General features: G+C 46.7%; 1 protein-coding gene across 1 annotated transcript in view; it reads right to left on the bottom strand.

The window, feature by feature from the left end:
• The window catches only part of AQR (aquarius intron-binding spliceosomal factor), a 213,882-nt gene that overhangs the window by 53,527 nt on the left and 140,365 nt on the right, over positions 1-19,990 (bottom strand). Inside the window, exon 24 of the mRNA XM_082242923.1 lies at positions 8,434-8,543. Within this exon, the coding sequence (XP_082099049.1) occupies positions 8,434-8,543 (110 nt within the window). The remainder of the gene's footprint in view (positions 1-8,433; positions 8,544-19,990) is intronic.

Here is a 19,990-nt window from a genome sequence, read left to right on the forward strand (position 1 = left end):
CTCAACCAAAAACAACTGGAGCTCACCTTGAAAAAGAAAAAAATAATACACTCCCAAGGAGGACCAGGTCATCTAAACAGCAGCCTGCAAAACCTTGCAGCCAAATGAAGTTTTCACAGATGCCAACAAATCCACTTAAAGAATTTTGTGAAAGCGTGCACAGACGACCAGGTAGCCGCCTTGCAAACCCGCGGCACCGACTCCTGATGACGGAAAGCCTAGGAGGCACTAATCGCCTTAACAAGGAAAGGAGAAAATCTGACCCTTAATTGAATAGGTCTGAACCACCATCTGTCTGATCCATCTGGAAAATGGTCCCAGAGGAAGCAGTCAACCCCTTCTTAGGTCCATCTGTGAGCACAAATGGGGAGTCTGACTTCTTGAAGAACTCCATAACAGCCAAGTACACCTGAATTGCCCGAACCACATCCAGGGAATGCAAGGCAATTTTGGTAGAATGTTTTCGTCCTGGACACAGGGAAGGCAACACGTCTTCATTCAAATGGAAATCAGAGACGACCTTTGGAAGGAATGACAGACAGGGGCGAAGAACTACCTTTTCAATGCGAACCACCAAGGAAGGATAACAAAAAGACAACACCACCAGTTCTGATACTCTGCGTGCAGAAGTGATAGTCCTCAAAAAGGGTCACCTCCAGGGCCAGCGTAAGCAGGGGAATCTCCCTAAGATTTTCAAAAGGGAGGTTTCTTGAGGTCCCAAGGTGACAATGAAGACCGCACTGGAGGAACCAAAAAGTAGAACTCCCCGGAAAAAAAAGGTAGGCTCCAAGGAGAGTGTGGCAAAGGGTTGTTGAAAGAAAGAAGACTGCCAAGGCTGACACCTGGCCCTTGATACTCAAGGCCAGGCGCTGCTTAACCCCCCATTGGAGGAAGGTCAAGATCCGAGCCACCGAGAAAGAGCGAGGATGAACCCCAAGAGAAACACACCACTCGATGTACATCTCCCATGTACAATGGTAGATCTACCTAGAAGTAGATAACCTAGCTTTTAACAGCGTAGGAAACCCCGAAACAGACAAACCTCTATCCTACAGCACCCGGTCTTCAACAGCCAAGCCGTTGACCGGCGACTTTAAAGCAGGATGGAAATTGGCCCTTGGGGCAGCAGATACTCCCTGAGAGGAAGTCTCAGAGAAAACCTCAGCGACCAGCTGCACCAGATCGGCGGACCAAAACCGACTAGGCCAGTCCGGGGCCACTAAAATAACCAGAATCCCTTCTGCCTCAATCCTACGCAGAAATTGTGGCAGAAGTTTGAGAGGGAAGGCGTAAATCAGACATTACTGATCCCACAGGCTACCAACCCGCCTGTGGCATTCGCTAGAGCAGGGGTAATGAATTAAAATTCAAGGAGGTCCGGTCGCTACAATTTTCTTTGGGCCGAGGTCCGAATCTGAAGTCTGAGCTATGACTCAGAAAGATGGGCAAAACAAAAATGTGTCCATCAGCGTTGCTCTTAACATAAAATATGCCCATTTTAGTGCCCTTCAGCGTGACCCTTAGCATAAAATTTTCCCATCAGTGTGACCCTTAACATAAAATAAGGGGCACGCTGATGGGCACATTTTATGTTAGGGGGCACGCTGATGGGCACATTTTATGTTAGGGGGCACGCTGATGGGCACATTTTATGTTAGGGGGCACTCTGATGGGCAAAACAAAACATTTAAATCAGCATTGCTCTTAACATAAAATATGCCCATTAGCGTGCCCCTTAACATAAAATATGCCCATCAGAGTGCCCCTTAACATAAAATATGCCCATCAGAGTGCCCCTTAACATAAAATATGCCCATCAGCGTGACCCTTAGCATAACATTTTCCCATCAGTGTGACCCTTAACATAAAATAAGGGGCACGCTGATGGGCATATTTTATGTTAGGGGGCACGCTGATGGGCACATTTTATGTTAGGGGGCACTCTGATGGGCAAAACAAAACATTTAAATCAGCGTTGCTCTTAACATAAAAAATGCCCATTAGCGTGCCCCTTAACATAAAATAAGCCCACCAGAGTGCCCCTTAACATAAAATATGCCCATCAGAGTGCCCCTTAACATAAAATATGCCCATCAGCATGACCCTTAACATAAAATAAGGGGCACGTTGATGGGCATATTTTATGTTAGGGGGCACGCTGATGGGCACATTTTATGTTAGGGGGCATGCTGATGGGCACATTTTATGTTATGGGGCATGCTGATGGGCACATTTTATGTTAGGGGGCACGCTGATGGGCACATTTTATGTTAGGGGGCACTCTGATGGGCACATTTTATGTTAGGGGGCACTCTGATGGGCACATTTTATGTTAGGGGGCACTCTGATGGGCAAAACAAAACATTTAAATCAGCGTTGCTCTTAACATAAAATATGCCCATCAGCGTGACCCTTAGCATAAAATTTTCCCATCAGCGTGACCCTTAACATAAAATAAGGGGCACGCTGATGGGCATATTTTATGTTAGGGGGCACGCTGATGGGCACATTTTATGTTAGGGGGCACGCTGATGGGCAAAACAAAACATTTAAATCAGCATTGCTCTTAACATAAAATATGCCCATTAGCGTGCCCCTTAACATAAAATATGCCCATCAGAGTGCCCCTTAACATAAAATATGCCCATCAGAGTGCCCCTTAACATAAAATAAGGGGCACGCTGATGGGCACATTTTATGTCAAGGGAGCACTCTGTTGGGCACATTTTTTTTTTTTTTTTTTTATGGGGCACTCTAATGAGCAGAACAAAATATGGCAGTCTGCACACTAATGCTTGTGCAGCTATTCTCCCCTAAAATGTGCTCCACATAACTGAAGTTCCTGAACTGCAGCCAGGAGCTGAGGCAAAACCCGCGAACAGGGGGGCGGGGCGTGCACATAGTGGCACGCCCTAGCTCGCGAGTGTGAGGGAGCCGCAGTCAGGAGCAGGGGGCGGGACGCACGCGTGACATCACGCCCCCTACTCGCGGCCCGACAGGCCACCGGCTGCGAGTGAGCCGGGAGCCGCAGCGAGGAGGGGACTGAAGGTCTAGGTAGCGGGCTCGCGGTCCGGGCGGAAGCATCGCGCGGGCCGCCATTTAGTGACCGCAGCGCTAGAGGATCCCGAGACCATGCCACCAACCTCTGCACCTTCCCGTTGAGCAGACAGGCCAACAGGTCTACAATAAAAGGGGGAAGGGGAGGATTGTGGGGATCAAAGGGATCACCTCGGAAAGGCTGCAAACAAGGGAGGCTCAACTCTGGTTAAAGTTTTAAGTATCACATTTTATTGGTAGATAAAATCAAAACAAAAAATATGAATCACAAACTAGTAGTAGAATATGATTCAGACCTTGAAAGACTGCGAAGGCGGCAAAAATTGAACAAACGCTCAAAACAAAACACACACCTATATCCCATTGCGACACCAGAACCAAGATTGCACACAATCCAATGAATGGGAGCGACCGGTCGAAATATTGACTTTTAGTCACTTCGACCAACACATGGGATAGGTGCCGGCATGCCAAATAGCTATGAACTACTACACCACCAGTCTTCCTAAAAGGACTCAGGTCAAGTCTAAAAGAGATGGAAGCGGGTTGTTGTAGCCACCATAAATGGGGCATTGGTGAAGTTCACAAATTGTGGATGGTTCTGTAATGCTGTTTGAAGAGCTGAAAGAAAGTCCCCTGTGTGGGTTAGTCCCTTGATAAAAGGCTGGAGACCTGTTCATAAACACAGCTGATGAAGATAGTGTCAGATATTCATAATCATGATTTATTAGCTTATCGGGTTAGTGGGCGGGCGGGTCATACGATGAATGCAGCGTAGGACCGGTCAGTATTGATGAAGCATAAATTAATCAGGCAACCAGCTGGCAGCACTCTAAATGACCGAGTTCAGTGAATGTCTCTAATAATAGGATGCAGACAGCAATATCAATAACATCCCCCTAGGGGTGGATAAGGAACTGTCTTACCGGTCCCTCCTGGTGCTACCAATGTTCCATCCGGTACCGGTCATTTGTACTCCCGTCTCTGATGTCCAGAGAAGTAGGTGTTAATAGCTTACAGTATCACCGCAAAGTCCTTCTGCTTCGACCAGGTCCACATCACTCCATTGATGCGGACTCACTCCCGCCGAGCCGCTTCACTCTCATTTCGCAACCCGGAAGTATTCCTTGGAGTCAGTGTGATATAGCTCCTCCGTAGAGAAAAAAGCTCAGGCTGGGTTCGGTGGATGAGCGGGACGTGGCGTGTGACGTCGACGTGTTTTGCGACCTTCCTTGGGAGTGCCCCACCAGAGACACAACTGATGAAAAACCTCTAGATAAAGTGACTATTCCCCCTGGTCCAACGCCTGTCAACATAGACAATCTGCCTCACCCCTTGAATGTGTATGACAGAGAGGGCTGGAATGAAACAAAAGCCAGTCATGGCATTGTCCGATTGAAATCACACCGGACACCCCTGAAAACGATCCGTCAAAGGATCCAGACAAAGTATGATCGCTCGGAGTTCCAGTACATTGATCAGCAGTCTGGACCCTCCCAGTGTCCAGATCCCCCTGGGCAGAATCTTTGCCGAGAACACAGGTTGGCAGCTGGCAGCCGTGGGATGACTGGCCAATACAAGGAGAGAAAGGATTTACCCTGACGGAGAGCTGGAGAAAGAAACCACCAGATCAGGGACTCTCTGGATCCCTGGCTCAGCTGGATCAGATTGGCCAGAGACTGTAGATTCTTGTCCCATTTAACCAGAATCTCCCTGCAGGGACTTCGTCCTGCATGCAAATCTGTAGGGATGACCGTCTACCGGTCAACAAAAGATGAATTGCAGCTTGCAATTTCTGGAGCATGGCCAGAGGAAGAAGCACTCTGGGTAAGGCCAAGTCCAGAGTCAGACACAGATAGTTCAGTTTTGTGGAAGAAACCAGAGCAGACTTCCAAAAATTCAGAATCCAGCCGAACTCCCTAGTTTAGTGATCTCTAAGTTGTCCACCAGAGCCGTAGGGGATTCTGCTCGCAGAAGAAGGATGTCCAAGTAGCCTAGTACTGTTATCTACCGCTGATATAACAATAGTAGCACCGGGGCCAACACGTTTGCTAAGACGCGGGAGGTGGAGGCGAGACCCAAGGGCAACGCCACAACTGGTAATACTCCTCTCCCGCAGCAAAACTGAGGAAGCGCTAGAGTCGGGCACCCATTGGAATGTGCAGGGAAACCTCCTTGATGCCGATAGAAGCAAGGAAGGGATGGCACCTCGTGCGAATGGACTCCATTCTGAACTTCCATACCCACATAAAGCAGCTCACAGCCCTAAGCTCCAGAATTGGATGAACCTAGCCCTCCCTATCGGAGGACAAGAACGAAAACTCTGACTTGTAAATCGGACGGTAGCAATGTGTGGACCCCATTGGATGTTCACCAAGAAGGTCCACGGGCCCGGAAACCAGCAAAAATGTCCCCCCACCCCAGGCACGGGTGAAGGCACACCTCCAGGCTGAAGATGCCTTGTCTGCGTGTCTAGAAAAAAGTCCCGCTCTCGGCAAGCCCAGCCAGGGCTGCTTGGAACCGCTCTAGGAGGACTTAAAACTTCTTGTGAGCCGAGAAAGCCAGGCCATGTCTGCTACGAGTAGCATTTTCTATTCCTGTAGAAGAAAAGTACCCTTTCCCCCTGTGAGACTCTTAAAAGATGTCACCCAGGGCAATCCCAAACAGGCGATCACCATGAAGGAGAAAGGCAGTCAGAGCTTTTTAGGTGTTGGTTTGTGGACCAGCCTTCCAAGTCAAAATACACACCTAAGCCCACTGCCAAAACAGGCAACTTAGAAAGCAGGGGAGCTGCAGCCAAAGTGGCATCACAGACAAACTGCTGTCCCTGGACCAACTGGCTCGCTAACTCAGCTAAGGCAGGGGAACCTGATTGCCCTCAAGGTCATGGTGCAAATGCTTAACCCACTCAGTCAGTGTTTGTGACACCAGGGCAATAGCCAGTACTGGCCTGAGCGCTGAGCCAGCAGTATAGAATATATTGCGGCCACAGCCTCCGCCTTCCTGTCAGCCAGATCCTTAAGATCAGAGATTCCTTTACCGGAATCATGGTTGCCTTTTCCAACCTGGGGACAGGGGGATCCACCATTGGTGGAACAGTCCATTTCTGGAGCAGCGTTTAGGAACCACAAGGGAACGTTTTGGACGCTCCCATTCAATCTAGATATTAGTCAAAATTGGAGGGAGAAGGCAACACTGTTGCTATGCGAGACGACTAGTGAATGACAAAAAAGGGGAACGGCAACCTACGCAGCTGCCTCAGCTACACCTTCCATTTGCAAATTTTCCCGCACGGATTGTAATCAATGCGCAACCAGCGCCTCTCGAGCGCAGCTACATCTGAGGAGGGAATAACCTTACTATCTGACAGGTCAGGGATGTGGACTAACCCCGCAGGGTGGGCACGTCCACTGCGATGGAGCCAGAACCCGGATCTGGCAACTGATGGGGCAGGGGAGGGTAAAAGGGCGCTCCGGTGAAACACAAAAAAGACCCAGAAGAGGCCGCCATTGAGACCCCACACAGAAAAGTGCAGTCTAAGGACCTACATAGGGGGCACCGACTGATGACGCCCCTCCAAGGCCCGCAAAGGACCCACTGCCATCGCCTCAATGATGCAGGTAGTCCCGCCAGCAGATAATCCCCTGGGGCCCAAAAGCACCACTGGGAAGGGTAGCATAATGGCGGCTACTACTTGCAGAGACCATGACCACCCCCACAGTGCTGCCCCTCCAGAAGGAGTGGCCCGGCTCAGCTGCACAGCCTGGTAGACCGCAATCTGCGCCCTAACTTTTTGGATGCCCGGCCGCAAGTGCACAAATATGAAGGAACGAAGGGACCGGCCGAGGCAGTGGAGGGGAGGGTGGATACCTGGACTGAAAGCGCGAGGCTTCAGCCGCTCGCACTAGAGCCGTCCCATGGAGCTTCCGGCTAGTAGGCTGCAAGCCGAGGCCTAAATGTTTCCGGCGCCCGGCCAGCGGTGTGTGGCTCCAAAGGAACCGGGACCAACCGAGGCAACAGAGGGGAGGACGGGTGCCTGAGCGGAGAGCAGCTGCCCCCACCACAGCCGCCCCATGGAGCATCTGACCAGTTGGCTGCAAAGCCATGGCCTAAATTAACGGCGTATCCGACCATGTGGAGGGCAGACCCCTGGAAACCCGCTGCCCAGGCCTTACACATAGCCCAAGGAAGACCCCCCCCCCCTTAGTACAAACAACCCAGAGAGTAGAGGAGGAACAGTGCACCCGTCAGATGGGACACAGAGCATGTAGAATACCAGCCCATGACCCCCACTGGGGGGGGGTATTGGAGTTGAACCCCGGAAGGACCGACTACCCCACCACCTCAGGGAGTACCCGCGCCCCACTCACCTTCCGGGAAGGAGGGGGCAATCTACTTATCAGTCCAGCATGTGTGTGGGTAACACTCCCAAGACAGAACCTCCTCGCCATCCAAGTGGGGAGGGCTGTTGGCAAGACTAACATTAGGACTATCGGTTTACCTCAATGGCCAACCCCGTCAAGGATGGGGCCCATCGTGGCCGACCCAGCATGGAGCTCTGTCTGTGTGCGCTTGCTTGCTCTTCCATATGAAAATACAACATGTAGCAAACAAGATATGGGTAAAAACAACGCTTCCGTATATACAGTTAGAAAACTGGATTTTGCTTTCAGTTATTCGCTTTCGATTAGCCCTCTTGGACATTGGGATAATTTTTCCAGACTGTTGTATTTTTAACTGCAACTGAAGATGATTGGCAGGAGCGTTATGGCAAGGCATGGCACACCTAAAAGGAGAAAAGGTCAGCCAGGAATGTTCTGTGAAGCATCTCTGACCTAGTCCTCTGCTGTCTTAATTTGGTCACAAACTTCGCTTTAAATTTTCTCTATGGCTTTGGTTCAGTGAAACAGTATTTGGAGTTTTCCAATCCTCATGTCAAGTAAAATTTGGCATCAAATGATAAATCATATGCTACTGAGAGCCTGTCTCTGCATTAGGATTATACAGGTTTTTAAACTATAAAGAACAAGGCTTTGCAGCAATAACCAGCAAGCAATGAAAATTCTGCTTTTTTGTGTCTAAATAATTGCCATTGCTAACAATACCTAGCTATTAAGCTACATATAACATGTAATAAATTTAAGCCCGCAGATCGCCTGTGTATACAACAGCTGTCAATGTTCTAATTCATGTATGTAACTAAATACATTTTAAAAAGATGATTTATTCATCAATAGTGCCAACACTGAAATTAATGGAGATACATTTTTAAAAAGAAAGCAGTTCAGAGTCTGTAATCGTCTTGAATTAATATAATAATCATTTAGCAGACCGTGGGTATTAAAGGGTTAACCAGGGATTGAACTTATATCTCACCTGCTAAAATCCTTCTCAGTCTCCAGCTCCTCCTCACCGTGGCCCAGACGCAGGAGGTGCCTCTCGTCAATATCTAGGGCCATAATCTTCTCAAACAGCTGGTTTAGGGCCTGTGTGTAGATTGATAGGGACAGAAGGAGAAGGGTATTTAGAAGCTGCTGGTTGATGTTCTAGGAAAAAAGGGGGGTTGGTGGGCTCCAGGCTGAAACAGCAAGCTGGCTAATCTTCAAAGCATTAAGACACAACAGGCAGTCTTTTGCAGAACTTCAAAACATGTTGCTCATGTACAGTAAACTTAGGGCAGTAGTAGTACATGTACACAGATATCCATTAATTAAAAGTCATTAGCAAACGATCTACACATACAAATATTTAGGGTTCAATTACACTTTTGCATTTAAAGCCACACGTGCATTTTCCATTTACTGTGATGCTTTTCATCAACACTTTTTCTTATGCAGTTGTGAATTGCTTTCTGAATTTTCCATCAGGAAGGATACTCTAGAGGGGGAATTTACTAAAACTGAAGCAGCTGTGGACAGTAACCAGTCTGACTCCAACTTCAGCTTGTTTGATAAATCTTTGAAAATAAAAGAAGCTGACTGGGTTGCCATACGCAGCTGCTCCAGTTTTAGTAGATTCCAGTGCCTGTGTTGTGTCCTGCTGCACACATGTAATTCATGAAGAGTGCTTTTTAAATGCGCTTTCAGATATCTCTATTGAAAGTAGAGCTGCACGATTCTGGCCAAAATGAGAATCACGATTTTTTAGCTTGGAATAAAGATCACGATTCTCTCACGATTTTCTGTGTAACAAAAAAAAATTGGGATAACTTTACTGTTACGTTTTTTTTTTTATTCATTAAAGTTTATTAATTGCGTTTGAAAGACTGCTGCGCAAATACAGTGTGACATAAAATATTACAACAATTGCCATTTTATTCTGTAGGGTCTCTGCTAAAAAAATATATAAAATGTTTGGGGGTTCTAAGTACTTTTCTAGCAAAAAAAAATGATTTTAACTTGCAAGCAACAAGTGTCAGAAAAAGGTCCAGTCTTTAAGAGGTTAAACTTCCTTTCTCCCTGGCAGAGGGAAGGAAAAGATACAATGTAATCATTTTGTTTATAGTTACTGGGAGACTTAATGCTGATAGGCGTTTGTGGGAGGAAAGATACAATGTAATCATTTTGTTTATAGTTACTGGGAGTTTTCCACAGCTGTTTTCTCTGCTCCCTCAGCTATGCAAAGAATTGAGCATATGTCAGGCTTAGATCGTCAGGGGGGGTGAATCGAGATCGCGATTTTCATACGATTAATCGTGCAGCTCTAATTGAAAGACACATTTTTGTTCAAAATTCAGCTTAAATTTTAATATATAAATGCAATGGATGAAATGTGGAGAGAAAACACCATAGATTGTAATGGCCCAGATCTCCTCTATGAATTGTAGTGCGCAAAACACAGAGTAGTGTTACACAACTCTAAGGCCCCATTTGCACCTATGCATCTCGCTAGCGGGCTTACTCTACATGTGACAAACGTATAAAAATAAGCTCCTGCACCTTTTCAGGTGAGCTTTGCACATTTATTAGATGCATTTAGGGTTTTATTAACAAATAATGGTACCGCAAGTGTGTTTTTCCCTGAACATGCATGCGGGAATAGGGCCTTATTCTGGCACACCAATAAAACACGCTTAAAGGGAAGCTTCCATGTGTCTAGCTTATGGGGACAATAGGCAATCAGCTAAAAGTGTCTACCATGGATCGTTGACTTTGTTTATCTCCCAGGCTGAGGCAGAAGGTTTTCCAAGTCTGTCGTGGGAACGGCAAACCTAACTATGGTCTTTATCTGCTGAAACGACAGTGATATTATGACACTGTCTTATGATTGTAGCTCTTTTATCTTTGATAAAGTAACAACTATATATCTGGACACAATTATCAATCTCCCTAAATTTCTTTCAGTTAATCTTTGTTGGGGGAAATAATAAATTAGCTGCAATTGTTTTCTCTGAAAGATGCTGTTGCATTTCCCGGCTGTTGGGCTGATACAGTAGTTCCATATTTTGACGTAGTTCCATATTTTGACCTAGAACAACCATGTAGACCAGGAAAGGAAGGACTCTTAATCTACATATTTGTACTGGGTCAGTGACGCCTAAAACCAGAGATTTAGCACAAAAACTAGGCAATTCGCATACTGGACATACGCCCCCCCCCCCAAAAAAAAAACAAAAAACATCAAAGTACACAATACGTGTGTAGCATGACCAGTGCTTCTATCCCTTTGCCGTGTTTCCCTCCCCCCCTAAAATGTCTAAATTTCAGCTCTGAGTTGCTGTGTACATATAGCAGCTCTAGCAGTTGCTGCTGTCAAAAATATTTTATTACTTTTTTGCTTAATAATTGCATTAAAAAAAATTTTTTTGCAAGACAATATTACAAAAAGAAAGCCGTCTTCATCCGTAATTTGTTTACATGAACACTAATCACATGATCACTGCTGCAGGAGGATGATCTTTGTCATGTTTAGTATTTCTCCTTTCAGATATAGAGGATGAGGAAGATAGCACTATGACCATAAGGGAGATGGCGGTTCACGCTCACATCAGTCAGGACACATAGGTAGGGAGGAGCAAAGAGGCAGTGATGTTACAGCAGCTGGAGTTTATTAATAAGTGTACTCCAGTGATGGGGGTGGGGGGGGGGGGGATTAAGAGGTAGCACACAGTCCATGGGTTCAATGAACTGGAGAGGAAAAGCCACCCTGATACATTTGGTGGCAGTGCCCCGAAGGCCATTGCTATCCCCAGGTTTTGCCTTTTTTTTTTTTAACATAGGTGCTGGGTACTACAAGCAGGAAGCAATATGTGTCTCTGCACCCCAAAGCTCGAAGGTCCCCAAATGAGACAAGATGCCGATCAACAGACCTTTTTCAGTCATGCCCCTTCGACAGAAGCCAGTCCAGCTGCCGTACACACAAGCCAAATGTCAGCCGGTTTCTATTGAACCGGATGATGCTTCCCCATAAGTCAAGAGGCTACCCTGAGGAAGGTTAAACCTCTGCAGAATTATCCTACACCCACTGCTGCCGTCTCCAGCCCCAAGGCAGGTGTCTCTCCTGCAGCTGATGGAGCAGAAGAAAAGGTGCCCTCTCAAATCACTTAATTGCCTGGCAATGTCATGCCAACTGCTGGCTTTGCAGCGGTTTCCATTCCAGATTGTGGAAACAGCCCCCTTTCGTGAGTTTATGACCTATGTTATACCACAGTGGCAGGTACCCAATCGCCATTATTATGCTTAAAAAGCCATCCCTGCCCTCCACCAGTATATGGAATGCAATGCGTTTGTGGTGCAGGACTATGCTCTCAGTGATACATGGGCATACATGAGCAAAATGCATGGGCTGGGACCCTACAATTCCTTTTTCTGGGTTAACCTTCTGGTGGCAGACAAGGATTCGGAAAGGGATACATTGCAATCCTATGCTGTGTTGAAGCCTGGGGAAAGGAGCCACAATGGGCCCAATCTGACAGGCAGCTTTCAAGGCCCAGGCCAAAAGGTGGCGGCCTCATGCTATCTTCACCTGGTTGAGGTTGCATGTGACAATTGCACTAACCTATGGGATACAAAATCAATTAGCGCAACCACAGTAATAAACATGTGACCTGTTCTCCAAATACTTTAAAGTAACGTTGCCAGCTAACACCAACGAATAGAATTCACAACACTCAATAATTACAAACGAAAGGAGTTGTAAAGTAAGAAGATTTTTCATTTCAGGGCTCGACAAACCCCAGGCGCCAGGTCGCAATGGCGACTAGAATTAGCAGCCTGGCGCCTGGGCTACACTGCAGCAGGTGTCCTCTCCCAATGCGGCCCCCACCCATGGGTGTGCGAATAAAGATGCCACACTGGCTGGTAATTGAGGTCGCGTTCGCGGCCTGCTGGAGCGAGACACTTACATTGGGGAACTGGCACCCTCTTGTAGTCACTGGTGGCGCTGAGGGTATCCTCTGCCTGCTCTCACTGCCTAAGATAAAAAGACAAGGCGCCTCTATGTGCAGTAGGCTCTGAGTATTTATTAGGTTAAAAGCACTCACATTTGGTAAATGTGACATGGGCATAGCAAAGATCTGTCCGGGGTCTTCCTATCTGCTGTGCTGAGTGGTTGCAATGAGGACATCCGGTGAGCCGCTTCCTGTAGAGTCGTCCTTTCATCTGTGTCTCAGCTGAGTCGGAATGAGAATTCCTGAAGGCAGGGTGGGGAGCAGCGGCCGGTCTGACGAAGGAGCTGAGCTCCGAAACATGTAACCGCCCACCACCCGCTCTATTCGACACCGGCCGCTGCGTTTCCACCCTGCCTTCTCAATCTTATGCCGACTCAGCTGAGACACAGACGAAAGGACGCATCTACAGGAAGCGGATCACCGGGTGTCCTCATTGCAACCACTCAGCACAGCGGATAGGAAGACTCCGGACAAATCTTTGCTATACCCATGTCACATTTACCAAATGTGAGTGCTTTTACACTTTTAACCTAATAAATACTCAGAGCCTACTGCACTTAGAGACGCCTTGTCTTTTTATCTTTATCAGCTTCTCCTCTTCAGTGCTGCCGAAGTGCAGTGTCTCACTTAAAGCCTGCTGTATTCCACGGAAGCGCCCATACAACAAACCCTTGTTCTCTGCTCTCACTGCCTGCCTATCTCTTTCCAAACAGAAGAGGTTGAAGATGTTGAGGGCTTGATTTGGCACCCTGTCCTTACCAGTGAGTAGACAGGGGGTGTGGGGCAGCTGGTTAGAAGGCCTCAGTTCCATTTACAACCTAACAAAGACAAGCTATTATTAATTTGTTATTTTTCATGAAATTTTTTTTTTTTTTTATTCTCTCCCTGTAATGCCACACAGCTTTCACACAGGTTGTCGGATCAGGTCAGTTTATCAGGCGGACCTGATCGGACCCTTCAACCTCTATGGTGCGGCAGATGTCCGCTGACAACCGCCTCCATCCGATCTGGTCTGCCAAAAATAGACGGATGGAGGTCCTACTTACAATCCGTCCGACGGATCGAATCAGATGACATCGGATGGAAATTGCCCCACAGAGGGGAGTGGGACTTTGTCAGTGTTCCCCCTGCATAGCGGACTGGACAGGACCTGTCATCCGCCTGCTTAGCTGAGATTAGCGGAGAAATCCCTGCTGAGCAAGCGGATTCTGCTTAGCGGAGGTGCCCGTACGAAAGGGCCCCAAGGTGGCAAGTGGTACTGGATCACTGGATCTCCTATCGCCTCCAACTTGTTGCACTGTCCTTCCATAGTGAGCCACTGCCATCACACCATCAAGCCAAGTACACATGGGTCGAATGCCGGGCAACATCAGCTGGTTCAATAAAAACAGGCCGCCATTCCGCCCGTGTGTGTGGCAACCGGTTTGACGGTTCAAACTAACTTTTTTAGCTGGCTCATAGATTCCAAGCAAATTTGTCAAGCCCTTTTTTATCTGAATACATTTTATGCATTCAGATAAAAAAACCTGGGTGTAGCAGCCTCCCCAGCACCCCCTAATACTTACCTGAACCCATCTCTCTCCAGCGATGTCCATGAGTCCCTCGGCCGCCGGGGTTTTTCCCTCCTAAATGGCTGTGACATTGGCTCCCAAGGCTGTCAAAGTCAGTTAGCCAATACGGAGAGAGAGAAGGGGTGGGGCTGAACGGCAGCTTCGAGTCTGAATAGACACACGGAGCTGCAGCTCAGCTTAGGTGCCCACATAGCAAGCTGCTTGCTGTGGGGGCACTTAATAGGAGGGAGAGGCCAGGAGCAGCAATGAGGGACCCGAGAAGAAGAGGATCCAGGCTGTTCTGTGCAAAACCAACTGCACAGAGGAGAACATGTTTGTTATTTAAAGAAAAAAAAAAAAACGAGACTTTACAATCACTTGAATAAAAGACAGTGTAGCGCAACTAAAATCTGCCATATGCTGAAAAACAATACTACAAAAAATATGAATATTCCAATATACTGATATTATACAGTGTAGAACAAAAATTGCGTTCACATTCCAAAATTGTGCAAAATCAAACTAAGGTCCAATCAATAAATTATTGAATTATTAAAATTATACAGGATTTATATAGTGCCGACAGTTTGCACAGCGCTTTACAATATGAGGGAACACAATACAGTTACAATACAATTCAATACAGGAGGAATTAGAGGGCCCTGCTCTTTAGAACTTACACTCCTACTGAAGAAGTCCCCGCTTTGGACGTAATGTGTTCAGAGGAGCAGAGCCTTGGGCGTGATGTCTTCCCCATCTTGCTACAGACCTGAATGCCGGCATGTGTGTGTGACAAGTGCATTTAGGCTAGGACCAGCAGCAGTGCTTCAATCTGTAAGTGCAATATTTATCTTTTATACATTACAACTTTTAAAACGGAGAGCATTAGATCTTTTGTGCTTCTCTTTCTTTCCCATATACATTTGGTGTTCCTGAGTGTCTGAGGACCTGTGTATCCCATTTTGAGGAAAAAGGAGTGAGGATTTTCAAGCGTCTGTCAGAACCATTATCCCTGAGGGGAACACAGCTTGCTTTGCCCTTTCTGGTAATGCAGGAGTTATGGCTTTGGGGTGAGTGGCCAACTTATATGGTGGTGGAGACACAGAGTACTTTTCTTTGGCTAATAGTGGCACAGTAGTGATTGCACCATTTATTGATTGAACTTTACACAATTTTGAAATGTGAACAACTTTTGTTGTACACTATAATTTGAGTATATTGGAATATGCAAATGTTTTTTTGTAGTATAGGTTTTTAGTATATGGTAGATTTTGGTTGCGCTACACTGCCTTTTTTTTTTTTTTAAATGAATGGCACTAACCTGTTGATGCCCTTCACCTGGAAAGGATCACACATGTACCTTGACTTGCACTTCCCCAACCTGGTATTGCAATAGTTCATCATGAAGTACTCAAGCTTCCAGGAGGTCCTTCAGCAGGCCACAAGGGTTTGTGGCCATTTTAGGTAGTCATGCCCAGCCATGGCTCGCCAGGCATAAATTTGCTGGCCTGTCAACTGCCTCACAAGATGGAATCCATGCTCGGTAGAAACCAGCTGACCTTTGGCCCATGTTGTACAGTCTCACGATCAGCTTATGTCAAAACGTGCATGCTGGAAAACCAGCATCCGACCCGCATCCGAATAGCGCTGGCAGGCTGATAAAGTATGTTTAAGTGGGGCAATCGCCGTCAGAACACAAAGACACAATGAGGAAGATCGCCATACTAACATTGCTTGTATTAGTATGGTGATCTCTCTTTTTTATTTTTTTTTCCATTCACCCCACCAGGTTGAACAGAAAATGAGTGAATGGGGGGGAGGGGCAGCAGCGCTATCCCACGGTACATAGTCTACAATGTAACTCAGGCAGGCTTGATGGAAAACCTTGAAAAGTTTATTTATAAAAAATTATATATAGTGATGATTAAAACATAATAGAATGTATTCCAAACCAGATCTGTGGCGTTGCTGGGGGGGTCACAAGATGACCAAGCCGCTGGGTGAGCCGGAACTGTGTAGATGATCACAGCAGGGAACCAGGCATAAGGATCTTGTGTGCCAAAAGCAGACCGGACCAGCCGGTAAGGTGGCGTGGCTTCCTCCCACCCGATAGTGTGGCTGCTCGCACTGAAGCAGTGTAGACGTGCCACAGAGCCGCCAACCAGAGGTATCCACAGCGGAGGCCGCTCCTCGTAAGCGGCGTCAGCAAACGTCGGGACCTGGCCTGGAAAGCATCAGGGTTGCCGTGACGACATGTTTCGCACTGCTGTGCTTTGTCAAAGGACTTTGACAAAGCACAGCAGTGCAAAACATGTCGTCACGGCAACCCTGATGCTTTTCAGGCCAGGTCCCGACTTTTGCTGACGCCGCTTACGAGGAGCGGCCTCCGCTGTGGATACCTCTGGTTGGCGGCTCCGCGGCACGTCTACACTGCTTCAGTGCGAGCAGCCACACTATCGGGTGGGAGGAAGCCACGCCACCTTACCGGCTGGTCCGGTCTGCTTTTGGCACACAAGATCCTTATGCCTGGTTCCCTGCTGTGATCATCTACACAGTTCCGGCTTACCCAGCGGCTCGGTCATCTTGTGACCCCCCCAGCAACGCCACAGATCTGGTTTGGAATACATTCTATTATGTTTTAATCATCGCTATATATAATTTTTAATAAATAAACTTTTCAAGGTTTTCCATCAAGCCTGCCTGAGTTACATTGTAGACTATGTACCATGGGATAGCGCTGCTGCCCCTCCCCCCCATTCACTGACTTATGCTGAATCAGCACTAATTAGCAGCAGCACCACACGGTAATTTGACTTTATTCATTCCTGAGAGTGAGAGATATCAAAGTTAGCGCTGGAAGTCCCTTTGTTGTTTGAACAGAAAATGAATTCTATTGTCCACCATGCTTTACTGTTCAGCCACTACAAAACATCTGTGACTAATACACTACTCTAATAGTGATTGCAATATAAAACCTGCCTGATCTTTATTTTCTGCCTAATCAACCCCTCAATTTCTGCCATACATATACCCGAAATCTATACTAGGAATACTTTGGTGGGGGGATATTGGGGGGTTAGGGGAATGTAGGGTTGTGGATTTAAGGTACTTTTCTGTACTCTGCTGCGACATTTGATTAAAGCAGAGTTCCACCAAAAAGTGGAGCCTATGCGGATCCCCCCCCTTCCGGTGCCACATTTGGCACCTTTTGGGGGAGCAGGAACCTGTTTCTGACAGTTAACCTGTCCCCATTTCCGTCAGACCTCGCTGCGACGAGGTACATCCGCATCCCTCCTCCTTCCCATGCTGCCAGGCCAGTAAGAGAGTGCAGTGTGCTTCGCACATGTGCAGTAGGGCAGTGGTCCTCAACTCCGGTCCTCAGGACCCACTAACAGGCCAGATTTTAAGTATTACCTTGGGGAGATGCAGACTAGAGTACTGCAATCACTGAGCAGCAAATGATATCACCTGGGATGTATTTCAGTTATCTTGCAAATCTGGCCTGTTAGTGGGCCCTGTAGGCCAGGGTTGAGGACCACTGCAGTAGGGAACCAGCTGTGAAGCCGTAAGGTTTCACTGCCAGGTTCCTTACCGGCAATGGCAGCAGCAGCACCCAACAGCCAATGGAAACATTGGCTGGGGTGCCAACATTGCTGGATGCCAGGACAGGTAAGTGTCCCAATATTAAAAGTTAGCTGCTACAGTATGTGTAGCTTCTGACTTATAATTCTTCAACTCCACTTTAAACTGTTAAGACAATACAGTGTAGTATTTTAAAAAAAAAAAAAATGTAAACTGTTTTGCCACTGGTCAAGTAGAAAAATTTCTATAGCTTTTAAAACAGTTGTGCCACCTACTTCCACTGCTCAATTCAGGCCTACCAGGTGTCGCTCCCGCTGTATGGTATTTTTTATGTCATTGTTTAAATGTCCCTCATGGCAGTGCCCATCTTCTCATGCCCTTTTTTCTCGAAGGCAGTTGACCGATTAGCCCCAAAAATGGGCAGAATTTATCAGAAGGATTTGCTGCAAAGTTTGGCTTTCACTGAACCCTAGTCACACTAATCATTATGTTGTTTGGGTGTTTTGCCTGTACAAGGTGCCAATATCTTTAAATATCATCGCTCATAAATGAAGCCTGACATGAGAAATCTGTAAGCCAGTTGCCTGACCTTTGTGAGATTTCCCTTGCTTCTGAAAATGCCCGTTGCATGACTGTCATGTTTATCCTGTAGCTTAAGTACTTTCTGTGTCACTTAATCATTTAAAGTATGCATACTTTTTACACTTTATACAGATCACTTTTTACAGTGTGATTTATTGCAGTTCGTTTTTTTTTTGGCATATTGATGTAGGTTTCATATCCATTTCAGTGCTGATAAAGAAGGCAAGACCCAGCTTCCGTAATGCTATGGTCTTTTACTATTTTTGTCTGACCTTTTTATAGAAATAAACTAATTGTCTGTAAATTTTCACTAGATGGTGTGGTGCTTTAATTTTATTCTACAATTAAAGAGTGAGAAGCCACACTGACACTAAGACCCCGTTCACACTGGGGCGACCTGTCAGGCAACCTGGTCGCCTGACAAGTCGCCGGTCGCCTGCCATAGAGAAGCTGTGGACCCGTTCTAACAGGAGCGACACAAGTCACTCCGACTTAGAAAAAGGGTCCGGAGCTTCTTTGGGGCGACCCAGAGCGATCTGCATTGACTTCAATGTTATGAAGTCCGTAACGGCAACTCCGAGGTCGTGGTGCGAGCTGCGCACTGCGACCTGTAAGGGCGCCCCGGCAAGTAGCGTCACCCCAGTGTGAACAGGGTCTTACTGCAGGACTACAACTAAACACTTGTGCTTAGTTTCAATCAGTTACATTTTGGACTTTAGGTGAAAACACTGTAAACTGATCTTAACTTGATAGTGCAGTCAATAGTTTGCTACACCCTATCATTCCTGGATAGATTTTGTAACGTAAGTTGAAGCAGTCAGAGACAGAACATTATCTGTCAGAATTCCTCTACTACGATAATTAGTTTGTCATGTGGTGCACTTGAAGTGTCTGTCCAATAGTCCTACACTCACAGCAGTATCAGCCTCTCTGCCATACACAGCTTCACAGGTAAGCATGGATAGGCAGTGAAGCAGGGGCATAACTACAGGGGTTGCAGGGGTTGCAATCGCTACCGGGCCCCATGCTCCCGGTAGCAAACCAGTGGGTGAACTTCCAGGATCGCAAAGGTCACACTTGTGACCGGACCCTGGCATTGCACCACTGTGGGGAGGCCCCAAGATTGCAGGAAGGGGGCCCACTGCAGAACTTGTGAAAGAATCCTGCTGCGGGACCATAATAAAAGGCCATGCAACGAGTGTAAAGAGCCCCAGGATTAGTGGGAAGAGCCCTGGGCTTGAAGGTAAGGGCCCCGGCCAGGGGTCTGGGGGGCCCTTCATGGTTTCTTGCATCAGGGCCCTGAAGGTTCTAGTTACGCCTCTGCAGTGAAGTGTCAAATCACCAGGGCACAAAGATGATGTTTTGGCTCATTAAAAAAAAAAAAATTCAAACATTTGCACCCTAATTCCTTTCAAATTTCCGTGACATTGCATGATCAGAAGAAAATCTGATGTACACAGTTTCTGGGTTTTAGGAATAAAAAAATAAATGGTGAAATTACAAATATGTACATAATTTTTTTTTGCACTGCTCTCAATCCTTGTAACGTATCCAGACAGTTTATCCTCTATTCAATGAACACAAAACTCTGCCTTATAAAGAAGCACAGGTACATTTGAACATACATGCAATTACAGGTTAGAAATGGCTATCACTTCATGTGTATGGGTGTAAAAGGCCTCTTAGGAGTTAACGGAGGTAGCTTATAGTGCTGTTTATATAGAAAAATGTACAGGTTTTAAAAAGTGACAAGTTTCTTTTAATAGTTTCCATAACAAATACAGTACAGGGAAAAGGAGCAGATGCCTAAAACATATATATAGCCTACTAA

The sequence above is a fragment of the Pelophylax lessonae genome (genome assembly GCF_965119305.1).
Source record: "Pelophylax lessonae genome assembly, chromosome: 13".
NCBI classification, from domain to species: domain Eukaryota; kingdom Metazoa; phylum Chordata; class Amphibia; order Anura; family Ranidae; genus Pelophylax; species Pelophylax lessonae.